We start from the raw sequence: 26,024 nt of genomic DNA on the forward strand, positions 1-26,024 counted from the left end.
GTGGAAGCACTGAGCCTCATGATCCAAACCTTTTCCTTCATGCCCCAGCCCAGGCTTGTGCAGGTTGCCAGCAGTTAGTGCTTCTTGTCTCCATGCAGGGTATCAAAATGAGGGGAAACATGCTAAATCATTGTGCAATGTAATTTTAGAGGAGGGAAAAAGGAGAGGCTGGCAACCGTTTCATTTGGAGCGTCAAGATACCTTGTCTAGATTTGCAGTGGCAAACTGGCTCCATCCAGCTCTGGGAAGGAAATGCTTATCAAAAAGGGAAGAGTGCAATGGTTCAGAAGATAGTTTAATACTTTTGTGTGAGTAGTGGGGCATCCTGAATCCTATTACCACTATGAAAGTCAGGGCTCATGTACAATGAATGTAAAAAAATGAAAGATAAGTCAGTTTCTTTAAAATAAGTTTCTAAAATAAAACTATTATTTCAAATGAGCTTTTACTAAAGGATTTTTTCAGTATCCCCGGTAGTTTTGCAAAGACTTTTCTTGTGGTTAAAGTTCTTTTTCAAATGATGAATGGTTTTGATGAGTAGTTTTTTTACTTTTAATGATTTTTCTATCCTTGCAGTTGGTATTCAGTAAGTCTATCTTTGAATAAGGAATGATGCCAAGAATTGCAGTTAGATTGATTCTGCTTTTATTCTAAAGAATGGAACACGAACTCTTCAGTGAGTGTCATACTGGATTGATTTAATTTAAAGAGGGATACTGCTTCTCTATATTCACCTTAGTTTAACTTTTTCCTGATACCTTAATCTACAAAATTTTACTTTTCCACCCAAATGTTAAGTATTGATCTATGTATATTTCCTTATTTAAATTCTCTTTGGTTGGGAGTTAACTGCCACAAAAATTTATCAGAAGAGGGGAATCACTTTATCAGCATTTGGTTTAAATTTGCCTCATTATAGAGACTAGCACTTGGTTACCACAAATCTAATTTTCTGAGGAACATGTAGTGCTGTCATATAATTTCTGTATGTGACCTTCACTAGTAATACCCTTAAAATAGTATGCATTGCTATCTGAAGCACTTAGTTGTCACAAAACAAATGAGAAGCTGGCACTAAAACAAAAAAAGACAAACAAAAGAAAGAAAATGCTTCCCTACCTTTTAATGATTTGTTTTGCTGACATTTTTTTCTGCTTTTTTTTTCCTCCTATTTATTTTCTATCTCAAATTAATGTTTATGGTGGAGACCTGTGGTTTAGCTGTGTGCGAGTGATCAGCATGATCTGCTGCTGTTTTTAGGGCTTTGCTGTGGTCACCTCAAGAAGCAGCTGGCTTTGTTCTCCCACCACCCTGAGAAATGCACCTTTGATTGGTCTCCACTGTTTTGCTCTGCTTGTTATTTTCTTTCTTGTAGCTTACAAGATACATTTAATTACAGTGGCAAAATGTGAAGGCACTGAGCACTGGCAAAATTCTGACACTGAGGTGCCCTCTCATTACAGAGCTCTCATAGCTGAGTAATTCTTATTCTGGATGAATTATTCAAGGTCTGCCCAGTGCAAAAAGTGAATATGTGATCATGAGACTCAAGAATTTGGCAGCAGGTTGCGTATGAGGAATTAATGCTTTTCCTGATTAAGTTTTATGTGCAACAAATAGACATGCCATTCAAGCTGATATTACAATGTAATGTAAGATAAACTTCATACTGAAGAAGAGATGAGGCTGGGATTTGTAACCTCTTCTTTCTTCCCCTAAGCTTCCCGGTGTTTTATTTCCTGCTGCTGTTCGCTCCTGGGCACTAGCTTAATAATGCTTTTAGAAACTATTGCACACTTTTCTGTTTGAATAAGTACAAAGTGTAACTTTCAATGTTTGTCAAACAGTGGCCCTTGAATTTGAATAACTTTCTATAGACTCTGCAAAATGACATCCTAAAGGTTTGGGGTTTTGTTTTTGGGGGTTTTTTTGTTGGTTGGTTGGTTGGTTGGTTTGGGGTTTTTTAATTATTATTTAATTAGTTTCTTGTCTTGATGAATGGATTTATATATATATAAGTGTGTGTGTATATATATCACAGTATGTGTGTGTGTATATATATATACATATATATATATATATATATGAACTTTTTTTTCTGTGGTCTAATACCACCATGGGACTCCAGCTCCTTTCATGCACTGTAGAGAGCTGTTGGCCAGATGCAGATTCATATTGTCTGAGTGCATGACCGCATTTCACTCTTAAGTTATGCAGATCAGCCACACGTGCTGGTGTGCAAGGAGGTGTGGGGCAAGAAGCTCCAAAACTGTTCTTTAGGTGTACAGAAAGATTAATTTTGAGACAACCATAAATTAGTGGGATCTATTCAACAAAGCTGAAATGTCAGATTTTATTTCATTGGGATCCAGACAGAACTAGCTAGATTTGTGCCCTTTGTGAACACACCCAAGACTTGAAACCTTTGTCCTCCGAGAAAAACAAATTAGCACATGAAAATTTCTATGAAGGCAGAAGATCTGACTTCTGCTTCAGTCCGATGAACAGCAACTTCATTGGCCACTTGCAAGAGGATTATGGAGATCAAAGTGTTTCCATTTCCTTCAGCTGAAAAAAAAAAGTCTCTTGCAAATGGCATCAAGCTGTTTGCCAACATCTGACAATGTGAAAATCTAGATTTAAGCTTCCAGCACTGATTTCATCTTTGCCTTTTCCCATTTTGGAGTACACTAGCTCTCACTCATGTATTTACAAAGGTTCATTCAATTTTCTTCCCTCTCCTTCACCTCATATAATAGATTCCTTGGTGAGGCTGTTTTGTGGAATGGAGCACAGCCCTCTGCAGGCCGTAGCTGCAGCACACTTACTGAATTTGGAAAGATTATGTCAAAAATCAAAAATTTAATGTAGGTATTTATATATACTAAAATCTCAGGTCCACACTGATGGGTGTGGGTCTAGCTAGAAGCATTTGATGGTGATTTTTCCCCTGCATAGTCAGTGCCGTGGAATTGTGTATATTGGAGAACATGACCCTCAAGTGATGTATGGAACAGTGTTCTTGACTGGGTTTAGGTCAGAGCTGGAGCCACTGCTGTTATGTTGAGGAAGAGCCTGTTTCTGTTCACATGTTCTTGGCTAAAACACAACTGACAAGTTCACAGTCAGGGAGAGGTGTACAGAAGTTGAGAGGGAGGATGGCCTCTGAGTCATAAAGAAAAGGCATTGCCACTGTGTCTCTTAGGTGTAGGCACAGGGTGTTCAGAAAATGGGCTTCATCAGCAGTATCTAATACTCTTCAGATTTTCTTCCAGAAAATTATTATCATTTTAATCAGTTGAAACTTGAGATTTCCCTGGCCTTGAAAGTTATGTTGTTTTTATAAAAGCTAATACATCTTATTGTCTTGGTTTGAGGGGAAAAACCAAAATGTTTACCCACAAGCAGGGGAGGGGGCCTTCTCCACAGTAATCATGCCACTCTTTATCAAATTTAAGAAAATGAATTTTAATACAAGAAGGATAACTGTTCTTAACTGCTATATATATATATGTAAACAGACTAGTGCAAACCACTTCCCCAACTCCACAAGAGGAAGGAAAAAAAACCAACAACAAAACCCAGCAGGTTTTCCTCCGGGAGGAAAGTTATACTTAAGCAGTGTCAATGTCACAGCCCGGCTGGCTGCGGAGTGAGTTTCCAGTCCCTCTCCAGCGAGACAGACGAGTGGTGAGCTCTCAGATGGACTCTGTGTCTCTTGTCCCAAATGAAGAAAAAAAAACTGAAAGTGGGGAACTGCCATGTGTCCTGGAAAGCAGCTGCAAACCTCTCTCTCCATGGTCGCTGCCCCAGCCGGGGCAGTCAGGCCGTGACGCTGCAGGCGGCGGTGAGACTGGAGCAGAGGTCGGGACCCCAGATGCAGGAACCAGGAGAAACAGCCGTGGCAAGGAGAAAAGCAGCAGCTCAGCCAGAAGCCCCAGCAGAGTAGCCAACAGCAGGAGCAGGAGAGAAAAAGAGCAGCTTCCCTCCTCGGCAGCACCCACACCGCTCCTCCGCCGAGCTAAGAGTGGAAAAAAAATGTCCCCAAAACCAAAAGAGACAACCTGCCCCCAACTAAGCGATCAGCAGTTAACTACTTCTTTTTGTTAACTGCTGGCATGGGCAGTTAGTGGCAGGGGAGAGAATTTACACAATAATCCCAAACTACAACACTTATGTATGATGAAATATTTAAAAGAGGTCTGCAGGACAAATAACTGCCAGTTCTTTTTAACCTGAAATCTATTGTGTAAATTTTTTCATCCATGAGAATTCTTTGCATTTCTTTAATAGAGGAATTTAAAATACAGAAAATATACTATCCAAGATTTGAAGTATGAAAAATTGCAGTAATTGGTTGTTGTTTACTTACAATTATTTTTTTCTGAAATTTGTCACTTGCTAGACCTAGAAATGTGCTTTCGTAATGCCAAGTTGTACACAAATACATTATTCAACCTACTCTGTGTGAATAGGTTAGCTGTAAGAAGAAATACTATCCACATCTGTGTTGGCATAAAATATATGCATATGCAACAATTTAATGGCTTGAAATGTTTTCCTCATATTTCTCAACTGGGTTTTGGCAGAATCATCAAAGATAAATTTTAACTAGTATCTACAGACAGGGCTTCAGTGAATAAAACTTTTATAAATGTTCAATGATAGAAAATAGAAATATAACAGCCTTATAGAAATAAGTTCTAACATCTATATGGTGATGACCCTTACTCTGTGTAACAACTCCTTTTACAGTAACTCTTTCAGAATTGCTCACAGAACCGTGAAGTCAAATCAAGCATTTCTGTGTGGTACCATAACTCCCTGCTTCACTTAATGACCAGTGTAATGCATGAGTTCAAAACACCCTGATGAACAACTAACAGGTTCAATTTTGGCTGTATTTTTTTTCCTATGACAGTAGATGTCAGATACTCAGAAAATCATTTTAGGCTCTGCCATGCTGATAGGCAGGATGCCACAGGGAAGGAGACTGAAGTGTCAGCTCTCCATGCCCTGGTGGACTGGAAAGCTGGGCTTACTGCTGAATGATAATATGCTGCCCTCCTACAAACGCTTCCCTGGTGATCCTGGGCTGCATGGTCATGTGTGAACAGCATTCAGATTTGCCACCATCCTAAAATGTTATTACCTCTACACAAAATGCCAATATAATGATGAGAAAATGTAGAATCAGGGATGCAGTTCCTCTGAGAGTAGTAAGTTGCATGTATTACAAGGAAGCAGTTTTTTCTCCAAGGAGATTTTGCTTTCATTTAGCCCCCATAATTGGCTGAGGGTAAGCTCCTTAACTTTTACTCATAATGCAGAGCTGGATTTTTTGCTGTTCATTTTGAGGCCCAAAGTAGAAGCCTTCAGCACAGCTATTAGAAAGCAACAAAATACGTGCTTCCCAGAGTGAGAGGGATAGAGAAAAAGGTATAAGTTTTTAATTGTCATTTTGTTCTGGAATTCCTTTGTCATTTTACAGAGACCATCACCCCGGCCCCCCTTTTCCTAGCTACTCCTTATTTGTAGGTGCAAATCTGTGAAATATCAGCAGTGTTCCAGATATGCTATGCTCTAGCAAAATTTTATTCTTAGTTCTTTAAGCTAAAACCTGTTTTAAGCTGTATGAAAGATCCATGGGCAGACAGTTTAGACTATGATTCTCAGAAGAAGAATGTGCTAAAAAGAAAATCATATACCTCCACAGCTGCCAAAAACCTGATTCTCTCTTAGTGAGAAAGGTGGTTTTTTCATACATAAGATTTGAGAATTGGAGACAGTTCAAAAGTAGTGTCAATGCTAATGGGAGGGCCAAACTGATAGATTTGCAAGGAAAGATTAAAGAAAGCTATATCCAGCCCAGCTGAGTAATGGAAAGATCCATCAATAATTGAAAGGTGTTAACATCAAAGAGTACTTAGAAGTGCAAAAGCAAAAATACCTAGGAATTATATAAGAAAGTTATTTAAAAAATAAGTTGCAAAAATCAATACAATTAATGATGTATTTTAAAGCATAGAACAACCATGTGTTGAAGGTAGATGATTGGAATGACCCCTTTTGACTCCTCAATCTCTTTTGTGCCCCGTGTGCTTTAACTGAGGCTTGCTGTGATCTTATCTATGAAAAGTAATAGCTTCATGGGAACCTGAACTGTGATATTATCAGGTCTACTCTAAGGATCTTACATATACCACTCCATCACAGATATTATTGACAGTAAGTGCTTTTACCACTTTTGTATATTCTCATTGTGAGTTTTACAGCAATGTGGCCAAATCAAGAGATTTTTTCTAACCAGCTGAGCAGCTGAGAAGTCTCTTTACACGCACTTACATGAATTCAATTCAGTAGGATGTTAAAAGCGTGCTTAGGACAAAAGCGAGTGTCAAAACATAACCCTCTGCTCTTTCCATCACCTCAAAGGTTATCTCCCACATGTAAAATTACTTGTTTCATGAACCTCACTTTTCCTGAATTTCTTTGTTCAGAAAGTCCATCTGATCCTTTTCGGGATTCATTTCCCCACTTCTGATCTTCTGTTTTTGTCTCCTATTTCCCTCCCTTGTTCTCTGCACATCATGATCATTTTTCAGGCTGAGTCATTATCCTTTTAAATTCTCCTAAGAAGGGCTTTTTTCTCAGTCATACTATTTCTTAGTCAAGTGGTGCCTGTAGGAAGATCAGAATAACCCATGCTAGGAAGAGATCTATGACTGCTGGTGCCTATAAAGAGAAGCATACAAGTTGTATTGTTTGTTAACCACAAATTCACTTGTATCCCTTATTCCCTGGTGGTTGAGATAGACCTAAACCTCCATGGAGAGGAAAGAAAAACCCTTCTTGACTGTTTTCAGAGCCTGAAGATTAAAACTGACCCAGTACAGTGAGTGTGTGCACTTTGAAAAGAATTTTCTTTATTCTGTGCATCATGTGGAGTCCACAGATACTGTGGCTCCCTTTCAGCTCCAAAATCTGTGCAAATCCTCCCCCTACTGTGCCTACAGATGGAAATAGGAAATATTCCCTAGCCAGGCCTGCAGTAAAAAGCAATGTGTCCCAAAAGCAGTCGTTCCTTGTGCACTACATCTTGTGAGCAGGCAGACGGTGTGTCTTGCTTCAGTAACTTTTATATGTAAACAGTCTTTAAAAACATAATCTACATTGTCAAAGCCTAATCTAAATGATGTACTGGCATTGCTTACTTTGATATGCTGACTTGGTTTTGAATTCTCTCTGGATTGCCTTGCCCCACGTGGCCTTTTTGTGTTTTGTTTACTTTTCACTTAGCTGTCACGTATTTATTCCCATTAGATGTGCAGAGTCAATGGATTCAGCCCAGTTTTACAGTTTAGTTGGCTAATACAGCGTAGGGAAAGTGCTGAGTGAAGCCAAGTAGTGGACCAGGAAAAAAGCAATGTGGTTCTTCAGGTCTGACATAGAGGCCAATTAAACAGAAAACTCATAAAAGATCTGGGTCTGGTAGAGCAACTAAAGATTATTATTTTTTCAGAAAAACATGATTTGACTGGAAAGTAGAAATTCACTGAAATGGGAAAGATTTATTTGTACTGAATTTTCATTTTTAAAGGTTTGTGTCTGAATAAGTGCTGACATTTTGTATACAACACATATATTTAAATTTAAACAAAATAATCTGGATTTGTTTCAAATGTGAATGGATAGGAAAATTTTACGTTAAAAGATTTTCATTACAATGAGCTAGTTGGATTTATTATACTCAAACAGTCAAAATGGCTTACATGATCTAGCTCTATGAAGGTCATTTAAAATATGTGAAAACACTTCATGCTGAGAAAAGTAATCCCCAGCAATCTAGTTGGCACAATGTTTCCATAAGAAACCATATGACAAATGGGTGTTCATGAAGTCTGTCACAACTGGAAACATGACTGAACTGTGGACCATGGCTAGCCATCTGCATAGCCATGCCTACCCGCCCATGCTCCTTCCAACGTGAATACCTACCTTCCCTCTACGTGGTTAATTTTAAGGCTCAAAGAAAAATCAGTGGGGGGGTTCTTGTGGAATTTAGCATTGGTGGAGGGACCCTGATGTTTTTTTTGTTCCCTGAAGAGGGATGTTCTGGATTTCCTCCACTGTGCTGGTTGACTGATGGCATGTTATTTTCAGGTCACGTTTCTTCAGCTTCAGCTGAGGGGCTCAGCCAAAGCACTGCATGGTACGAGTGACTGCACCTTTTATGCTGGCAGTAGTTGGACACCCAAACTTCACTTTCTTTAAAGAATTGACTGTGCTGAAAGTGCCACAATTTTAGGTGCACTGGCCTTCTTTTGGACTTGCAAGCTCATAGTCTGAGCTTTTCCTCTGTTTTCTGCAGGTGAAATATGGAAACTATGCCTTTGTATGGGATGCAGCAGTGCTGGAGTATGTGGCCATCAACGATGCAGAGTGCTCCTTTTACACAGTCGGGAACACAGTGGCAGACAGAGGATATGGGATTGCACTGCAGCATGGCAGCCCCTACCGAGATGTTTTCTCACAAAGGTAAGGGTAGGAGTAGGAGGAGCAGGTCCTAAGGGAAGGTTTCTCTCAGCTCTGGGTCCTTCTTTTAATTTAATTTTCAGTGAAGGAGAAACATCTTGTATTTGTAATCGATTTCTTACATAGACATTCACTTTCTCTGAAACATTGAATTTTTCACTTTTCTACAAACTGCATTGAAAACACTTTGTGTTGCTCTTATTTGAATTGTCCTTGTTTCTTTTTAAAAACATTAATGAGATAAACTGAACTTCATGAGCAGGAAAATAAGGAGAGATTTGATTCATTTGTTATAGAGTCAGAATAACTCAACTCTTCCTGTTACAGAAGCCGTTTCTTAAAGAAAAGACACTGATGGGAAAACAGCATTTGATATTTTGGTGGAAAGACCCCTATTAGTTCCCAAAAGCACAGATGCTTATTCCAACACTAATCAATCTCTTGGGCTACAAAAGTGACATCGCTGGAGGTGGTACTGGTACTGTGTTTCTATCAGGACTGGAAGTACTTCATTAATTTTATGTATTTTGCCTTTGTAGTATTTCTGCTTCACTCTAGTTTTGATTCCTAAATCAGGATGTGTATGAAATGTAAAAAACCAGGCAAACATTTTAGAAGTGTAGTATCTGTGCTCTGGCATTTAGAAGATGTGGGCTAAACTCATGATCCTTTTTCATTCTGAATCTGTTATCTCAATTTGGTTTATATGGTTTCTGTTAGAGGCATGTAAAACAACTTTACAGTTGCTGTGGTGAAATTTCTCTTGTGTGGTTGCCACATAAACATACAAATATGCTTAATTCAGGCTATTGCCTTTGCCTTCAGTCCACAGAGTTAAAGTAGGGGGGAAAAGTAGCCAGTAACAGTATGCAGATTCAGAGGAATCACTCTTTCCTCACACACACTGCATGAATAAAGACTTGAATTCTTTGAATCTCTTCTATGCTGGGAATAATATGGCTGAATTTTGTGCTAGCATAGCAGTAACATAATATAAAAGTTCAAAGGATCAAGAAAAATTTAATTTCAATGAAACATATATATGCTTTGTATATTACAATGACCATTAGAGGCAAATATTTACTGAATAAATTAATACTTTCATATTCCAGCTCTGAACATGCTGGCTCTGCTTAAAATCTCTGGCATTGAACTATTTGGGGTCTCTATGCAGAGCAAAGGAGTAAAATTTCTTCCTGTAACCTTTCTGAGAAATGCTTCCAGCTCTTAGAGATCTCAGGTCAAGGTATTAAGTCATCCTCTTCACAGCATTATCCATGTAAGCATAAGTACAAAAATTTGAAGACTCTGGAGAGTTTTACAGCCTTTGTTACTAAATACAGTGAAACTTCCAAGTGGCTTGGCATGGCTTATGCCTGCACAAATGAGCATTCTTCATGCCCACCACTGCTGTTCTCCAAGTCAATGGGGATGCATCAAACTGCTCCTCAGAAACTGCCTCTAATGTTTATGTAGGGATTATAGTTCTTGGTATATGGGGGAAATGGTTATGGCTCATTCTGGTTAGTGAGTAGCTTCTTGGTTGCAGTATTCAGTAGCTGGAGGGGTTGGATTACAACTGCTTCTGATACACTGCCTTTAGCAACTTCTGGATCATTGGTCTGTGCAGGCTCGACATTTCCAAGTACAATTTTATTTCATAAGAAAATTTCAGCTTTTCAGTGTATTATTATATCTTGAAGCTATAGAAAAGCAGAAAGAAGCATAAAAATTTGCACATATATAGGTCTTTTTATGTGAGGATCTTCAAAGCAATATTTAACTATTAGAATCTCTCAGTGGAAAGTAAATGCCATTTCCATTTAATGCTTAGAGATTACATAGCGTCAGGAGACTTAAATGAATTCCCAAGGTCATATGTTGTCCCCTGGTGGAATCATAGGGATCATAGGCTCTCATTTTTGATTTCCTGCTATTGTTATCAGAGTTCAGTTAGATGAAAAAGAGATTATTTATCAGATATTGGGCCACAGGATGATCTGGATGGATACGCAGAACTTAGCAATGGTGAGAAAGCAACTCATTACATTACCAAAAGTAATGGTTGAACAGAGAAATTGGAATTTGCTTTGAGTGATTCTATCTAATGGAGAATTTAGAAAACCTGAGATATATATTCTGAAAATGTGTGTGCTGCTGTGCTTATATTTTTATTTCTGTATTATGAGAGCATGTTATATGGCACTTCTAATTATGTCCATAAATATAAATTTACAGTTTGGAGCAGTGAAACACCATATACGAAACAAATATATGAAAGAGAATTTATGCTTACAAGGCTTTGTTCTAAACAGCCTTCCATTCTGTTCCTTAAGTTTACTTCCACGTGGTTTTCACACATCACCTGTACTTTTCTTCCTAATGAAAAGGCTGAACAACCTTCAATAGCTGCAGCCTGCATGCTAAATAGAGAGGGAAATAGATTTCATTGAGTAGGATTACCAATTGTTCACCTGAATATTTCACATTATTTAACGCAGAAGGGAACTGGTTTAAAATATATTGGCATTTCTTGATCTTTCCCAAAATAAATATATTTATGTGAAAATGCCGGTCTTATCTTTTATGAAATTTCATATAAACCTATAAGCTGCACAGTGTTAAATCCCTAGGGTGCAGCTGTAAAAGGTCTGGCAGGTTTATAGGAGGTTTTTCTCCTGTGCAGGAAGCATGAACACAAGTTTAATGCTTTTTAGTACCTTTTCCAAACATTCAGGTGATTCCCAGAGAAACACAAAAAGAGACAGAGAGGTATAAACACTAACCCCTTCTCTCCAGTGCTATTGGATGTGAGTTGCAGTCAAGGTAACACTGAGGTAAAGTTTAGGCATTTGGGATTTCCAGAAGTACTCTCTTTTTGGTATGTGCTCTATGTTGTTCTCCAGTAGATTTGCACATGCAAAATACTGTGGCCTTTGGGGACTGCTGTGATGTCCACCTGCTCTGTGAAGTATTCATCTCTACAGGAGTTTACCCATCAGTTAGGCTACTTAAAAAAAGACATTAAACCTGTGATCAGTTTGAAATGCTGAGGTGCCATCAAAACAATGTCCAGGGTATTGCAAAAATTTAATTCCCTGATTTCATTTCCTACCACAAGTGATCATGATGGTGGGCTCCTTTATACCCCACGCAGTTTGCGAGGTGCTAAAAATAACCCTGAAGCAACTGAGAACTCAGTGAGAACCAAAGCCTCAGTGATGGTCCTAGTACCATGTTTGGGATGTGGGACTGCAGCTGGTGACCCCGTGGTTGCCTGGTACCCACCACACTGAAGAAACACACAAGCTGCAGTGGTCTGAGCACAGGGCAGAGCTGCTGCCCAGCCTCAAACTGCCACTACCACCTGTGTATATTTAGTGCCTGTGTATTTTCAGTGCCTGTGTATTTTCATAGGATGCAGTAATACCAGTATGGAATGAGCCTCCAATTACAAGGAACCAGCAAGTGAAAATGCCTACAGTAGGCTACAGCTAAATTAACAAAAAATATTCAATATATACATGATTTTAAATTGATGCAATTAAGCAAATATTGTACAGGGGTGTGCTGTCATTGAGGTACACTTGCTGGCATGGGTTCATACTGTGTTTATAACTTTACAAGTATAAAGTATTGACTATACCCCTCAGAGAGAAGCGCGAGCACTCCTGTGTATTTGGACTAATGCAATTTAAAATCAGGGCTATTCTTACAAATGCAAGTTTGGTTATAGTGAAATATTAGCAGAGAGTGTGGCAAAATGCACATCACTTAGAAACTTCATGTACCTTTCCTGGGATTTTAAAAAATTGATTCCAGCCATACCACAGGAGATGAAACCCTGTTCAGGATTATTCTTTACAGACTCAAGGAAATCTAAACTTTTGGGAATGAACAAAATGTTTTTGATGAGAAAAGTTAAATCATTCAGAGTGCAATATCAATATGCCTCCAGAACAGTATTTTGTGCAGGTATGGTTTAGCGAAGGAGAAGGGTAACCAACAGAAAGCACTGTAAAGAAGCTGGTCTTTGAGACCTTTGTTTTTCCCATGCAAAAAAAAGTCTCTTCTAGGCCAGAACAATGCCATGAGCAGCACTGAGTGGTCTGACTGCAGAATGAGTTTGGCTTTTTGCATGGCAAAGTGGACAGCTGGAGTCCCACACAGCACCTGTGACCACTTACTGCCTAATGCTTTCTTTGAAAACAGGTCCTTCAAGTCCATCCTGAAAACAGGTGTGTGGCTGTAACACAAGTAATATAGAAAATAATCTGGGTAACATTTGAAAGATGGGCCTGTCATAGCATCCTGATTACTTCCTTCATCTTGTTGTAGATATTAACAAACAACTGGCCCTTCCACTAGGCAGCCAGTTGATGTGCTCAGGTAGATTGCTATCCTCTTTTCTTTGCCACCAAGACTTAACCTTCTGAGGACCAGCAGCCTCCAGGCAGTGTGTCAGTTTTCTCTCTGTATGTATTTTACTTTCAAGGTAATGACAGGGGCTGTAATAATAGAACTGCCAAATTTCCTAGGAGAGCTTGAAAAGGATGTGTCATTTGGTTCATGAGAAACTCTATGCTGACACTAAATTTGACACCTGTTAAGAATTCTTTTCAGACCTTAACTTTAAAACTTCCATTGCACTCCTGAGAGGTATAAATATAATTGCATCCACTTTAAAGAGTTATTACATAGGATGTCTGTGTTTCCTACAGTGCTGCAGCAATGGCTCAGGCACTCTGCTGGTGGCTGGTTTTTGGTGGGGATCAAGGAGGGGTATCAGCAAAGCATCCAGATCTCATTCATGTTCCAACCTCCTCTGCTGGCTGATTCTCTTCGGCTGCACTACAGTCCTGGCCATGCAGCACGCTAGAGGCAGAGGGAGAGGAAACACTAATTTCACGCTCAGCAGAGGCCAACAGCCAGTTTTTCTCTTAAGTAACTAAAAGCTACCAAAACCCCTGAAAAATCAAGCCGTGGTTGTTTTGCATTCCTCATATCCCAAGAGCATCTATGTGCATTCCACCCCAAAGACTTCACTTTTAAATAGAAGGAAACAGTGACAATAGAAAAAAATCCAACCAAACTAAAGCAAACAAGCAAAACAAAAAAAAATGGAAATGAGGGGTGGTAGAATAAGAGGAAAAGATCTCCCTCAGAGCCCACAGTGTGGGACTCTTGCTTGTTGTTCATCATTTGTGTCTCTACAAATGCACCACCCCAGCTGAGCACAAGCTCAGGGACACTTCCAGTTGTCTGTGTGCCAAAAGAAGCAGCACCAGTTGCATACCTCCTGGTGGTCATCTGTGGGAGATGGGGTACGTGGTGGCATAACGTACAGAAGGTACAACTACCATATAGCTTCTGCAGAAACCTCAGACTGAATTGGACATTAATCACAAAAAGTCACAAAGAATTTGTGTTGCTGCTAGAGAAGCCAGTCACATCTTTCTATCCTAAGGGGGAAAAAGAAATGGACAGTTATAATGATTTCCCCATGGCAAGCCTAAAGACACCTCACTGGCAGCAAGTGTTGCACTTTCAGATGTCCAAAAGTTTGGAGGCAAAGATGAGGGACATCATACAGCATTTCAGACTGCCCCTTAGCAATTCATTAGCCATATGCTTTAAATAAATGGTATGGATATTCTCCTCTCCTTTTTACATCTCATCAGCAAAACCCTGAGTCTTAGAAAGTTCCTGCCCTGAGCCATAAATATGTGTTCTTCCTATCTCCTTGCTATTAATTCTCTCTCCTTAAATTTTCATTCTGTGTCTTGGAGGTTACTATGTCCAAAAACTCCAGAGCAAGGAAAATTACTTCTTTCCTGGCTACCTTGACTTCTTTTTCTCTGTCCTTGGGACTATGTACCTCTGTCTTTGAGAAGATTTCCCTCTCTCTTTGTTGGTTTTTTTTAATCTTCTTGTAATGAAAACCCAATAAAGTGTCCATTATTTATATTTTATCAGCTATGATGAAAATAAGAGTTTTGGTTTGTACCCTAACCCTGTAGAGAAGTGAAAATAATTATCTAATTGAATATTTAATTATTAAATACAGTGATCTTCTGCAGAATAGTAGATACCTTAGTAAGAGCTCAACTTTACTTTATCTTGGTAGTTTGCTGAGAACCAAACTTCTATTCTGAGCTGTATATATAACAATATAGCAGAGAAAATGAGAAAATAATAAAATCTCTTCCTAAAAATACTTTTTTCTGATTATTCCAGAAAATTAAGAGACTGCAAATTGGGAGTATTATTGGATTTGAAGCAAACTTCTGCATTTAAATAGAAGAGTTTAATTTTGAGAGTCTGCCTTTAGATCATGCACAAGTTCATATAACTCAAATTACATTAGAGGGGAAAAAATCAAAATTAATTTCAGATTTCTGAGCAATCTGACATGAGAATCCAGTCTTATTTGATTCAGATATAGTCACTGTTAATAATATCCTTAACTTCAGAGTAGCACATAATAACAACATAGTTTCTCAGATAACTAGGATACTAAATATAAAAAAAAAAACTTCTGTACCACACCAATATAATATTTCTTGACTATCCAAAATAACATAGTCTATCATTTTTTTGCTGTCTATGTTAGCCTTATGGGGTAAAACTGGGAATTGCACCAGGCCCTAGGTCTCAAAACACGTCCTTCTCCCTTTTTGCTGATCCAGGTCTTCCAAGACAAATTGCAGTTGCCCTTCATGCAGGGAAGCTCACCTTGAGGAAGTGCTGCTCAACCAGTTGCCTGCCTCGGTGGGGCTGCAGAGTGGTCACGTTCTACACAGCTCACCCCTGGGCCACTTGATCCAGGCTGAAGACCTGTAACCTCAAACAGATTATAAGAGATGTAGCTTCATTCTAATTTTTAAAAATGGCATCCCTTACTTCATAGAAAAGTCCTAACAGAAAGCTTTTGTCCCCCCACTATTCTCTCTTCTTTTTTGTTTCTTTTCTACCAAGCCCACAATCATGTGATCCAAGCTTACAGTGTTCTGTAATCCTGTACGAGCATATTGCTAATAGCTTTCCCCAAGGACCAGGTGATCTGATGTTGTCCCTTTGCATCCTACTCCACTTAATGCCTAATGCAGAGCTGCAGGTTTTGAAGATTCCTGCACCATCATCAGAATTTTCTCCTGGTTTTATTACCTGTTCATATCTCGCTTGCTAGAAGGGGCTGCTGGCTGTAGCACTGTAGAGAAACTGTGTCTCCCACAATCACATGGTGAGAACAAGAAAAATGATTTTGTTGATTCCTGATGGTGTGGATATGGTGCTTGCAGGTCACAATTAGAAGTTGAAAAAGATGGAGACACCTGCAGAAACACAGACTTGAGCAACTTCTTAATCTGCTGTAATATTAAACTGATGACATGGGTTACAGATTCTGCAGCAGTTATGAAGTTTATAATATACACATAATGGAAAGTTAATCAATGAAAACATATAAAGGCAGCAAGTAGATTAGTGCATTTTTTAAATATACCATAATATTAATTGATGGGGTAAGGTAAATAATCATGAAGTAGCAGCACTGGGAAGCCTGAGAAAGAAAACTGTAAGGGAAAGGCATTAGGTCTTGCATTCTCACAGCACAGAGCTATGAGAACCAAAGAGCTGCCTGCCTGCTTCACCATGGAAAGGCACCTCTGCATCCCAGGCATTTGCTGCATGTTGGAAAAAAGAGGCACCATGAAAAAGGCAGCTTCATGCCTTCTCTTTTCCTAATCACCGCTCACTTTCAAAGAAGGCACTGCATTCAAAGCTTCAGAAAGGCAAACCAGTTAAGCTATTTATGCATATTAATTCCCCATCATTACCCATGAACCACCCCAAAGAAAACAGTCTAATTGTAACGTGTTAAATTACCATTAGATATCGCTTTGCAAGCTATTTCTTGGTACTTTCTCTCCACTTCTCTAGCCTTAGGCACCTCAGACTTGGCGTGTAAAATGGCCAGATATTACCCAGCAACCTGTGCAGTACAGTCAGTGGAAACAGTGTTGCTTATCCAACTCTATGGAAGCAACATTCATTGTAAGCTGAGTTATTCATGTGTTTTAAAGTTTTATGGAGTGAGTAAGTGCATGGCTGCAGAATTTGAAACTGCTTGGTTATAAATCTGATGACAGTAAAGCTAAAAGAAGGCTTGGCAAGTGGCTTCCCTCCAAGAACCTGCTTTTTTATGAATTCATAAAGAAGATATTAAGTTTACCTTTAATGCTCACTGCCCCTAGTACCTTTTTTTCTTTTCTGTCTGCCTTCTCTTATGTTTATGTGCATCAGTCTTGATAGGAACACATTTACCTACTCACTTGGACTCAGCTGAGCAGCAGCATTGCCTTTAAAGTGGAATGGAAAATGAGTGCAAAACTTTCCCTGGAAATAGGAAGGATCCAGTCATGCAGCTGTCTTGATAACAGAACCATAATAACCACAAGTAGGGGTTTAGCCCACCTACCCCATATCAGCCCTACTTGCCAAGGGTTCCTGACTCCTGACCTGAGTTCTCAAAACACTGGCCAACCTATTTCAGTCAAAAGGAGCAAGAGCATCAAAAGAGGAAAGAATAATAGATCTTTGCTAACCCATTTTGTTGGCTTAAAAGCTAATTAACCTTTAGCTGGACCATAAAGCTCATTTTCAGCTAGTCTTCTTTTCTGGATAAAAATGAAAGACCTGGATATAAAGCTTGTTTTCAAAGCAGAAATACGGTCCGGTAAGTAGTGAATTTGATGGTAGGACAACTGGAGTGATTTATGCATAATGACCAGAGAATTTTGCTTCTACTTACAAACTGCTGCAACAGAAGCTACCTCAGCCTGCAGAGGTTTCTTCTGCTGTAAAACACAGAACTCAAGGGAATGGCCTGAAGTGGTGTCAGGGGAGGTTTAGGTTAGACGTTTGTACAATACTCTTGGACACATGGTGTGACTCTTTAGAATGGTCCTGTGCAGGGCTAAGGGCTGGACTCGATGATCTTTGTGGGTCCCTTCCAATTCAGCATATTCTGTGATTCTGTTTGTCACCCATCCTTGAATCGTCAGTAGGCAAAGAAGGTGCTAGTCTTGCTTTATGACTTCAGTCAAATTCAGAGGCAGGGAAAGGAAAAAAGTGTGTGTGGAAAACTCTCCAGAATGTAGAGCCAAGGAAGAATGATAGCAGGTTTTCTAGCAGAGTTGTTTTCCCTTGCTGAAATGGGATGTAAGGAAGAAGGAAGCTTGTTGCAGGGACAGAGGAAGTGAAAGGAGACACACTGAGGAGCTGAGTGTCTCTCAGTGATTATGTATCAGCGGATTGTAAATAACCACCGATACGGTGGAAAGTAGTCTGCCTCCAAGAGCAAGGCTAGGAAAGCTACAAGCAGGGCTCCCCTAGGATCAGGCCCCTTAGAAGCGAGGTCGGCTCCTCCCGCCCCTGGCCCGGCGACCGCCCCGAACGGAACAAGTCCGCGCTTGCCAGGAGTCCACGAGGAAAAGCCAAGTTTAATGCCGCGCTAGCTTTTGAGGAGAGCATGGGAATTCCACGGATGTAGGCGGGGAAGAGGGGCGGAGACGGGGTGGAGTAACACAGTTTATTGGGTGCATGCAAACGAAGGGAAGGAGGGAGGGGAGGAGCGGCAAAAGGACCAATAGGAGAATGAGATGGGTGGGGAAAGTCTACCGTAGGGCTTCCGGCACTCCGAGGCAGGGACGGCCCCCGCCCGGGCTCCAGCGGTGCCTCGTGGGCGGCCCCGCCGGCAACTGCCCCCATGGCCGGGTCGGGCCAGGACAGGGGGCTGTGACCCGGAGGGTTTTGTGGGAAGAGGAGACTTGGATAAGGAACGACTAAGGGAAAAATAACCAGGGTAGCCACATTAAGGGTATAACATTTAGACTGGGGAAACATCAATATAGGGTGTGAGCTTATTAGAGTCCTTATAAATCTCTCGCAGAGCTTCCATATTCGGGAAGCCGGGTTCCTGGACTTCGGCGTCCTCATCTATCCATCTCTTGGAGTATTTTTGCCACTGTATAAACCCTGGGTCTCCTCCGACAATTATGGAGGGTGAATAAATGGAACCTTCCTTATGGCTTAGTTCCATGCACAGAGGAGATTAACCAAGTGAGAAATCTAAGGAAACTATCTTGAGAAGCCTTCTGCTGTGTCTCAGAGCAAACTAGTGAGGTAGATTGCTCCCCAGAGTAATCAGGAGGAAATTGGGAGGAGGAGCCAGAGAGCTTCCCCAGCAGAGTCAGTGGTATGAGTGCTGATTAGCTGGAAGACAAAGATGGGATGGGGAAGCCTTTACTCTCTGATTGTATGGGGCCTCAGTAGCTTTGAGGACAAAAATAATCTAGAGATAGGGTATCATGAAGTCTGAAAGACATCTGTCCAAATCCCAAAGAAGACTTGGTTGCAGCAGAGGGATTTGAGTCAAGCTTTTTGCCTGGTATGGAGTAAAGACTAAGTGGCGGTGGAAAACTTCTGTGCTATGTGCTTCAGCTACCACTCATCCCAGTTGGGCTGCACCATGTACCAGACCCCCAAAGGTGTGAGTCATGGGAACTGAGCATGTAGGCATCTGGAGCACACATCCAGCTGCCCTGATGCTGCAGGCATTACAGAGCCTCTGCCCAACCCAGGCAGAGAAGTACGGCTGCTGCGGCTTGTCCTGGCATAGGCACAACAAGGAGCACGAGGCTGCAGCTCATCAAAACTCAGGCACAGGGAGCTGATGTGCCAGTGTGATCCACATTTCCCTTGAATGTTTTAACAGACTTAGTTTCTACCATAAGCATGGTTCAGAATCAGCTCCCAAACAACCATGACTCAGCTCTCTAGTTTTTTGCAGGGTCAGAACAGATAGAAGCATTTGCTGACATGAACCAGTTGAACATGCTGGAGACTCTTGTTTGGGCAATGGGCAACAGTGTGTTTTATATGCTGTGTTAGTGGCAACTGTGTTAAGTTAGCCCAAGGTAAAGCAGGGCCCTGATCCCAGACATCATAGCTTTAATGACTTTCCTAAAAGCCAAGTGCCTTTCCAGAAACAAATTTTCTACTTAAACATGGTGTGCAAGCAGACAAAAGGATTATATGGCTGAGGAGAAACTGTGTTTGCCACTTTATTCATGAAACACTTTTGCCAAATGCATTTAGTAGTTTGCCATTGTAACCACCTGCACAGAGATCTTTCAGGGGAGAGCTCTGGCACTGTATTTAGTTCATGCTTGGACTGATCAGCTAAAACTTCCATTTGTATGTATTTATTCTGCTTCACACATTATGTTTTCAGTTACTTTCAATATTTCAAAGTCACAGCAGTCCTTTTCTGACATACATTTGCCAAAATGGACTCCCTTGATTGCTGTTATTACAGACTGCAGTTCTTGACTAAAGGAAAAGTTTTATATAGAACCAAAATATTGAAATTTCTCAAAAAAAGATAAATCAGAATAAAATTAGAGTAAATGAACAGAAATAGATGCTTTAAATGACCAGCCAATTTTTTTTAATATAAAGGAGGAGAGAATGGAAAGGCAGGATTTATAACCCCATACAAGAATTAATCAGGAAAGGTTTGGTCTTTTAAGTTCATATGCAAGATATTGAAAATGGCTCTCTTCAGCTGTCTGGTAGTCAGTCAGAAAAGTACATGATACTTGGATATTCTCTTAAATACTTTATCATGTTTTTCTAATGATCACTCTCAATAGAAGATTTTTATATTCAGTCCATTATAGTCACATCAGAATATAAAAGGGGGGTTTGGCCTAGCCCAAATGTGTGCTTAGACTCCTGATTAAGTCCTAGTGGTATTAATTTGTCAAGGTACATGACCGCATCTCCCTCTTGCATGTGCTTAATAGCATGCAGAGACTTTGCTAGTTCACTCTGAAAGCCCTTACAGTTTAGGACTGAACCAGGGGGAAGTATAATTGTTTGGAAAGGTTATGATCCTTTTATGCTTATTGCAATTAAAAAATATTTTTCTCCTTGCATGTGCTAGTGTTCTCTTGAGCTGAAAGAATAGTGTAACAGCTGAATTTCCAAAGCTGCCACCTAATTAACTGACTTTATAGATAACTGCATACTACAGCTGCTCCCACCAAAGCAGAAAGGTTTCAGCTAGCAACAAGCATGAAAGGGAAAAATAATTGTATTGGCTGCAATTTCATAGGTAGGATGCCTGTACAGGACCAAAGAGATCATTACTACCTTAAAGACATCAGATTCTTACAGAAAGCCAGTAAGACAGATAAGCTGTTGTTTATTCAATTAAAAATTCTATTTTTTTTAATTAAAAAACCCAAGCAAACTCCATTACAGTAATATTTGCAGAGAAAAGTAGAGGAGTTTTTAGCACTGTTTAGCAGCTGTTAGAGCAGGGATTAGAAGTTCCTGACCCAGGATTGATTTTTTGGCTTTGCTTGGGGTATTCCTAAGGCAACGTGTGAGAAAAAGCCTGAAAAACTGAGCCTTCAGTTAGTCGAGAAATAGATACCGTGTTCTATATGTTGTTTCCTTCGGTTAATTTTCTTGGGTTAGGGGGGATTTAACTAATTAGCAGTGGATCTTCAGATCATGGAATTACTCCAGATTTGTACTGGTTTAGCTGATAGGAGAATTTAATCCTATAAATATGTCTTTGGCATAATTTAGATGTAAGGCTCAAGATTAACATCCCCATGAAACAGGGAATTTATGTTCATTTCTTTTTCTGCCTCTGAAGTACTATGCAAAGCTACAGAAACATGTCAGCTCTGACAGTCACGCTTGGGCAGCAATCAGGTCTTTCAAAAAGCCATCAAGGTTCACCCACAGCATCAAATTCCCCTGTGTTCTTGTGTTTTATATAAATATGAAGGAAATTGTAAAGTCCATGGAAGAAAAGCAATGGAAAAAGAAGCATGGTTAAATCCCAAAGAAAGTGAAGGTTTGTTGATCATCTTCATCTTCCTCTTAAATTAGAAACAGCTAATTTTTTTTAAGAGCAACAATCTTCAACCACTTTAAACATATAAGGAATCCTTGCAAATAAGGGGTTTTAGAAAGAACCACTGACAGGTGTTTAGCACAAGACCAAATATATCCAAGGTTGTATGTATAAGTAAGTTGCTTTGCTTCCAGCAGCAGTTATATTTTGTTCTCACCCCAAAAATGAAATATTTGCATGTGTAGCTGGGCTGGCAGCAGAGAGCAGAATAGCATGTAACAATACCCTCTCCTGCTTTACAAGTGAAGGGGCTGTCACTCCAACTTGCAATGGGAAACCAAGCTCAAGTGGGATGAATGACACTTCCACAGTGACTCCACGTATATTTTGGGTGGCCAGCCAAGCCCTGGCTTCTCCCACCAGCAGTTTTCTGCCCATTTGCTCAGTTTTTCCTAGTGCAGGGCACATGGCTTACCTGTTCTCTTGCTCTGAGGCCTTTTCTCATAGAAGAAATCCAGGGTGGTTTTGGTATTAGGCTGTTTTTAAGGGCTGAGTTTAGGAGAAGTAGACCCTCTGCTTTCATGGAGTGCTGCAATAACTGAGATAAAGAGAGGCAGCAGGCTGCAGAGCCAGCACAGCTGCGAGCTGCACACAGACACAGCTTCCTTCTTCTCCCTCCTGCCAGCTTTATTTCAAATTACCTGGTGCCTTGGCATCTCCAGCTGTTTTCTGTTTTCTGCCCAAAATGTTTTCCTACTGCTGCTTCATTTAAGACAGACCCTTTTAGCTGCTACAATGCTATGTAGAAACCTGTTGTCCCCTGCACTGCCAAACAGGGGGAGTGGTCTGCGGTGGGGTCTGGGGGTGAAGAACGGACTGGATACAAGGGAGCAACCCATGGGGTGGCAGGACACTGTCTGGGAGTGGGAGGTACCAAGAGGGCTCTAAGTACCTGTTATCTTGGGGTGATGGGCTCAAAACCACCTCAAGAAAACCCCTAGTGTTTGGGGTCAGTAATGTTGCTCACTGGGAAGAAGTGGGGATTTTTCATTTCTTTTTTCTCCCTGTTTCTCTGAAGTGTAAGTAGTTTGTCCATTCATGAGGCTGAACTGTTGTCATCTTTTTGCTTGTGTTGGAAATAAAGCCTGGGTAAGAGACTCTCACCAGGAGACTTTTGTCCTAGGCTGGCAGGATTGGAAGCAGACCATGCTGTGTGCCTTTCAGCCTATTGCAATCCAAGATAATTCCCACAGTGCTGCATTTCAGGTTCTATTCTGAAGATTTTCTTACTCACAGAGAAGCTTTCTTATCCCCCACAGGCATTGCATACCCACTAGTGTATCCTTTTCTGAATTGAGGAAAAAGTAGACATGCCAGTCCTTCATCTTGCCTACGCAATGATAAGCTCCTTGCTAAAATTTTTAAATGTTACATCCCTTTAGATCACTAATATACATCTAGCCTATCCTTAACAGCTGCAATTTTCATAGGGCTGAAACTTAATAGTAATATAAATAGTATAAATAGTGTCATATCTTTATTCAGTAGGAGAAATGCTGCAGGTCTGCACTGATATACTGATCTGGAGAAACAAGATACTTTATTCCTATCTGGAGGTGCCTTAAAGTTCTGTTTGTGGTGCTTGGAGGTAAAACTGATGATTTGCTGTTCATGGAGATGGTGATATACAAACTAAAATCTTTTTCTCCATAGGCCTGATGCTGGACTTCATGAGCTTCTTGCTATACTGTTAGCATTAATATGAACATTGTGTCTGGGAAAAAAGGTTCCTCATTTCCATTTGCTGTTCTTTCTGGCAGTCTGCACCACTTTCATTTGAGCGTTAGTGATGCTTGCCTTAAGTCACAGTGCTCTGACAGCAGGGCTGCAGGAAGCATTCTTGGCAACATTAATTTTTCTAGACACTTATTTCTTGGATGGGTGTTTATTACCCACTCTGAACTTTTCTTTTATAGAAATTTCAGCTATCTTTTTGGATTTGGTTTTAATGAAATGGAGTAATTTGTGGTTGAAGGAGGAAATTATATGATATCCAGGGATTATTTTTTAACTCAAAATAGGGAACAAATTAAAAATTATAAGATGATAGCTCAAGGTCTTGCCAATCAGAACTGCTGCTTTTAGCATACCACTTCTCCTGAGTTGCCCTGTCTGCTCCATGCGAACACTGTAGTTAGCTAAATTAGCCAGTATCAGCTGGATACTTGAATGCCATTAGAAACTGAAATCTTTGTTAAAGTTGAAAGTGGAAACTTATTATTTGATGAAAGGAAATATAAAAGAATTCTTGTAATAATTCCAGAATCAGTCATCATAAAATGATGAAAGTCTGAATTAAAGTTCCACATCAAAGAAACCTGAAGGTAAGGGATGAAGTTAATTCATCAGTGAGCTCCAAATTAGCCATATAATGATGCCATGCAGTTAACCTATTCTTATAAATAAGCATTTCCTTAGTTAGTGGAACTTGAGTAGATATAAACTAGTGTGCTTTTTTTCTTTTCAATTTTGTTAGAACTTACTGGATTTTTGTCTTCAGATTATTTTGTGGCAGGGATGGAAAAGCCAGTAAGCTGAAAGTTTAGAAGCTGAAAATGCATGGGAGGAAGTGCCTAATCCTGATTAGTGCTCTGGAAATCTTCCTCTTGCTTTTCCTACATCAGAGTGAGATTCTTTGTAGACCAGACTAAGAGTTATGATGGCCTTTCTGGCCCCCCTGTCTGCAAATCACTTCCTTTTAATACCCTCTTCCCCTGCCACCCTGCTGCCTTTCTCCTCCAAGGTTATAATTTGCTCCTTTGCAGCATCTCTCAATCTTATTCAGGGAACTAAGATCACCTTCAGCAGCACATGTGCATACTCCAAGCTGGGACATGGGTAGCCCTGGGACGCTTGAGGGATCCTCCAGAGATTGCTCTCTGTCCATACCATGAAACCACAACTAACTTCCTGTGATCTGTTCAACTTCATTACATTCCTTATTGAATTTTGCTTGCGGTATTGTCTTTTGTACTCTTGGGACCAGCATCAGTTGTCGTGGAAATTACTGTCAGATGGTTGCAGCTTGTATGCTTGGAGGAGGAAAGCTGATGGCTAGAAGAAGTAGCAGTTCAAAGAAGCATAAAATGTCAGTAACTAAATACTGTTTAGTGACCAAAATTTGGGGGGCTGTAGTGGTTGGTAGATAGTTTTGCTTCAATCAGTATCCTGGGTGTCTTTCATATTAGGTCCTAGATGAATGTTATTGGTCTAATTTTTAAGAATCACAATGACTTTTGAAATGATTGATGAAAGAAATGGGTCTTTCTCTGAGAAGTCATTCTTCAAGCTGTAATAGTAGCCCATCTTGTATTATCTGCCCATCTTGCATGTGGTGTGGCCATTTTATACAAGGAAGTAGTTTACAAAGAAGCCCCAAGACGTGTTTGGGAAAACAGGGACTGTATTTAATGTCCCTTAACCTCTCCACAATGCTTAGCCCCGGCATCCCTGGTGCTCTGGGAAAGAAAGACTGTAAAAGTGTTAACCACACCTCTCCTGTCATCTGACTGTGGGACATTGGGAATGGTGCCTGCAGACTGATATTTCCATCTCAGTGCTTTTGAACATTGGGCCTGCCTATTGACACCTTTAACATGGGTGAGTTGCTTTGCTTTTGTTTATTTGTTTATTTGTTTTTATGAAGCTGAGACAGAACTTAGTTTGAAAACTTCTTTGCATAAGGTTGAAGAAGACCCATGTACGATAACAGTACATCATTACTGATGAATTGTGGATTATTTTTACCAGATGATAAACACAAAATAGAAAGCTTCATACCCTCAACTATTAAACCTCTTCACCCACTAAATCTCCCCTGTGGAGGTTTTATCAATATTGGCTGAGGAAATTGAAGTCCTTGTAAATAGACATAAATTGATAGAGAAAATGCAAGATAATGTAAACATGCCAGGTGTTTGTAAGGGTAATCTATCAATGCTCTTTTCTGTAAAACAATGACAAAATTAGTAGAGCAGGGTCTTGGAGCAGTATTACAATATATACTTATCCAAATATGCTCTCCTGGAATCTTTTCCTTGCAAGACAAGTATGGAAAGGAGAAGTGTGTATTGAATTTTCTCAGTTTATAGCCTCATAGATGGGATCAAAGTAATTTCTGACAAAATTTGGAGAAAATATTTCGCAGCCCTTCGAAGTCAGATACTTCTAATGGGACAAAATTGTGTCTCTGGCACATCTAGATATGAATTTATTATTTTACTGAGCAACTTGACACAAACAGAGGTGTTTTGAAATGTTCCAGACTGCTTGATGGTCAGTTCATGTTTAGACAAAGAGGAGAAGAAGGATCTTTAGCTAGTTGATTGGCAAAAGTCTGGACAATCATTCTTGACTTCTTTGTTGAGAGTCTGGCTTTCATAATGAAGGGAAAAGAGCAGTCTTTGCACACAGGTTGTCACATACATGTTCCAGCTTTGCCGCCACAAGGCTCTGTCACATGCTGCTGAAGTCACACAGCCACTTTTCTGGC

General features: G+C 40.1%; 1 protein-coding gene across 2 annotated transcripts in view; it reads left to right on the forward strand.

The window, feature by feature from the left end:
- The window catches only part of GRID2 (glutamate ionotropic receptor delta type subunit 2), a 712,351-nt gene that overhangs the window by 625,288 nt on the left and 61,039 nt on the right, over nt 1-26,024 (forward strand). For both annotated transcript variants that reach the window (XM_071555860.1, XM_071555861.1), the window contains exon 14: nt 8,372-8,538. In XM_071555860.1, the coding sequence (XP_071411961.1) occupies nt 8,372-8,538 (167 nt within the window). The remainder of the gene's footprint in view (nt 1-8,371; nt 8,539-26,024) is intronic.

Source organism: Pithys albifrons, chromosome 5 (assembly GCF_047495875.1).
Source record: "Pithys albifrons albifrons isolate INPA30051 chromosome 5, PitAlb_v1, whole genome shotgun sequence".
In the NCBI taxonomy this organism is placed as follows: domain Eukaryota; kingdom Metazoa; phylum Chordata; class Aves; order Passeriformes; family Thamnophilidae; genus Pithys; species Pithys albifrons.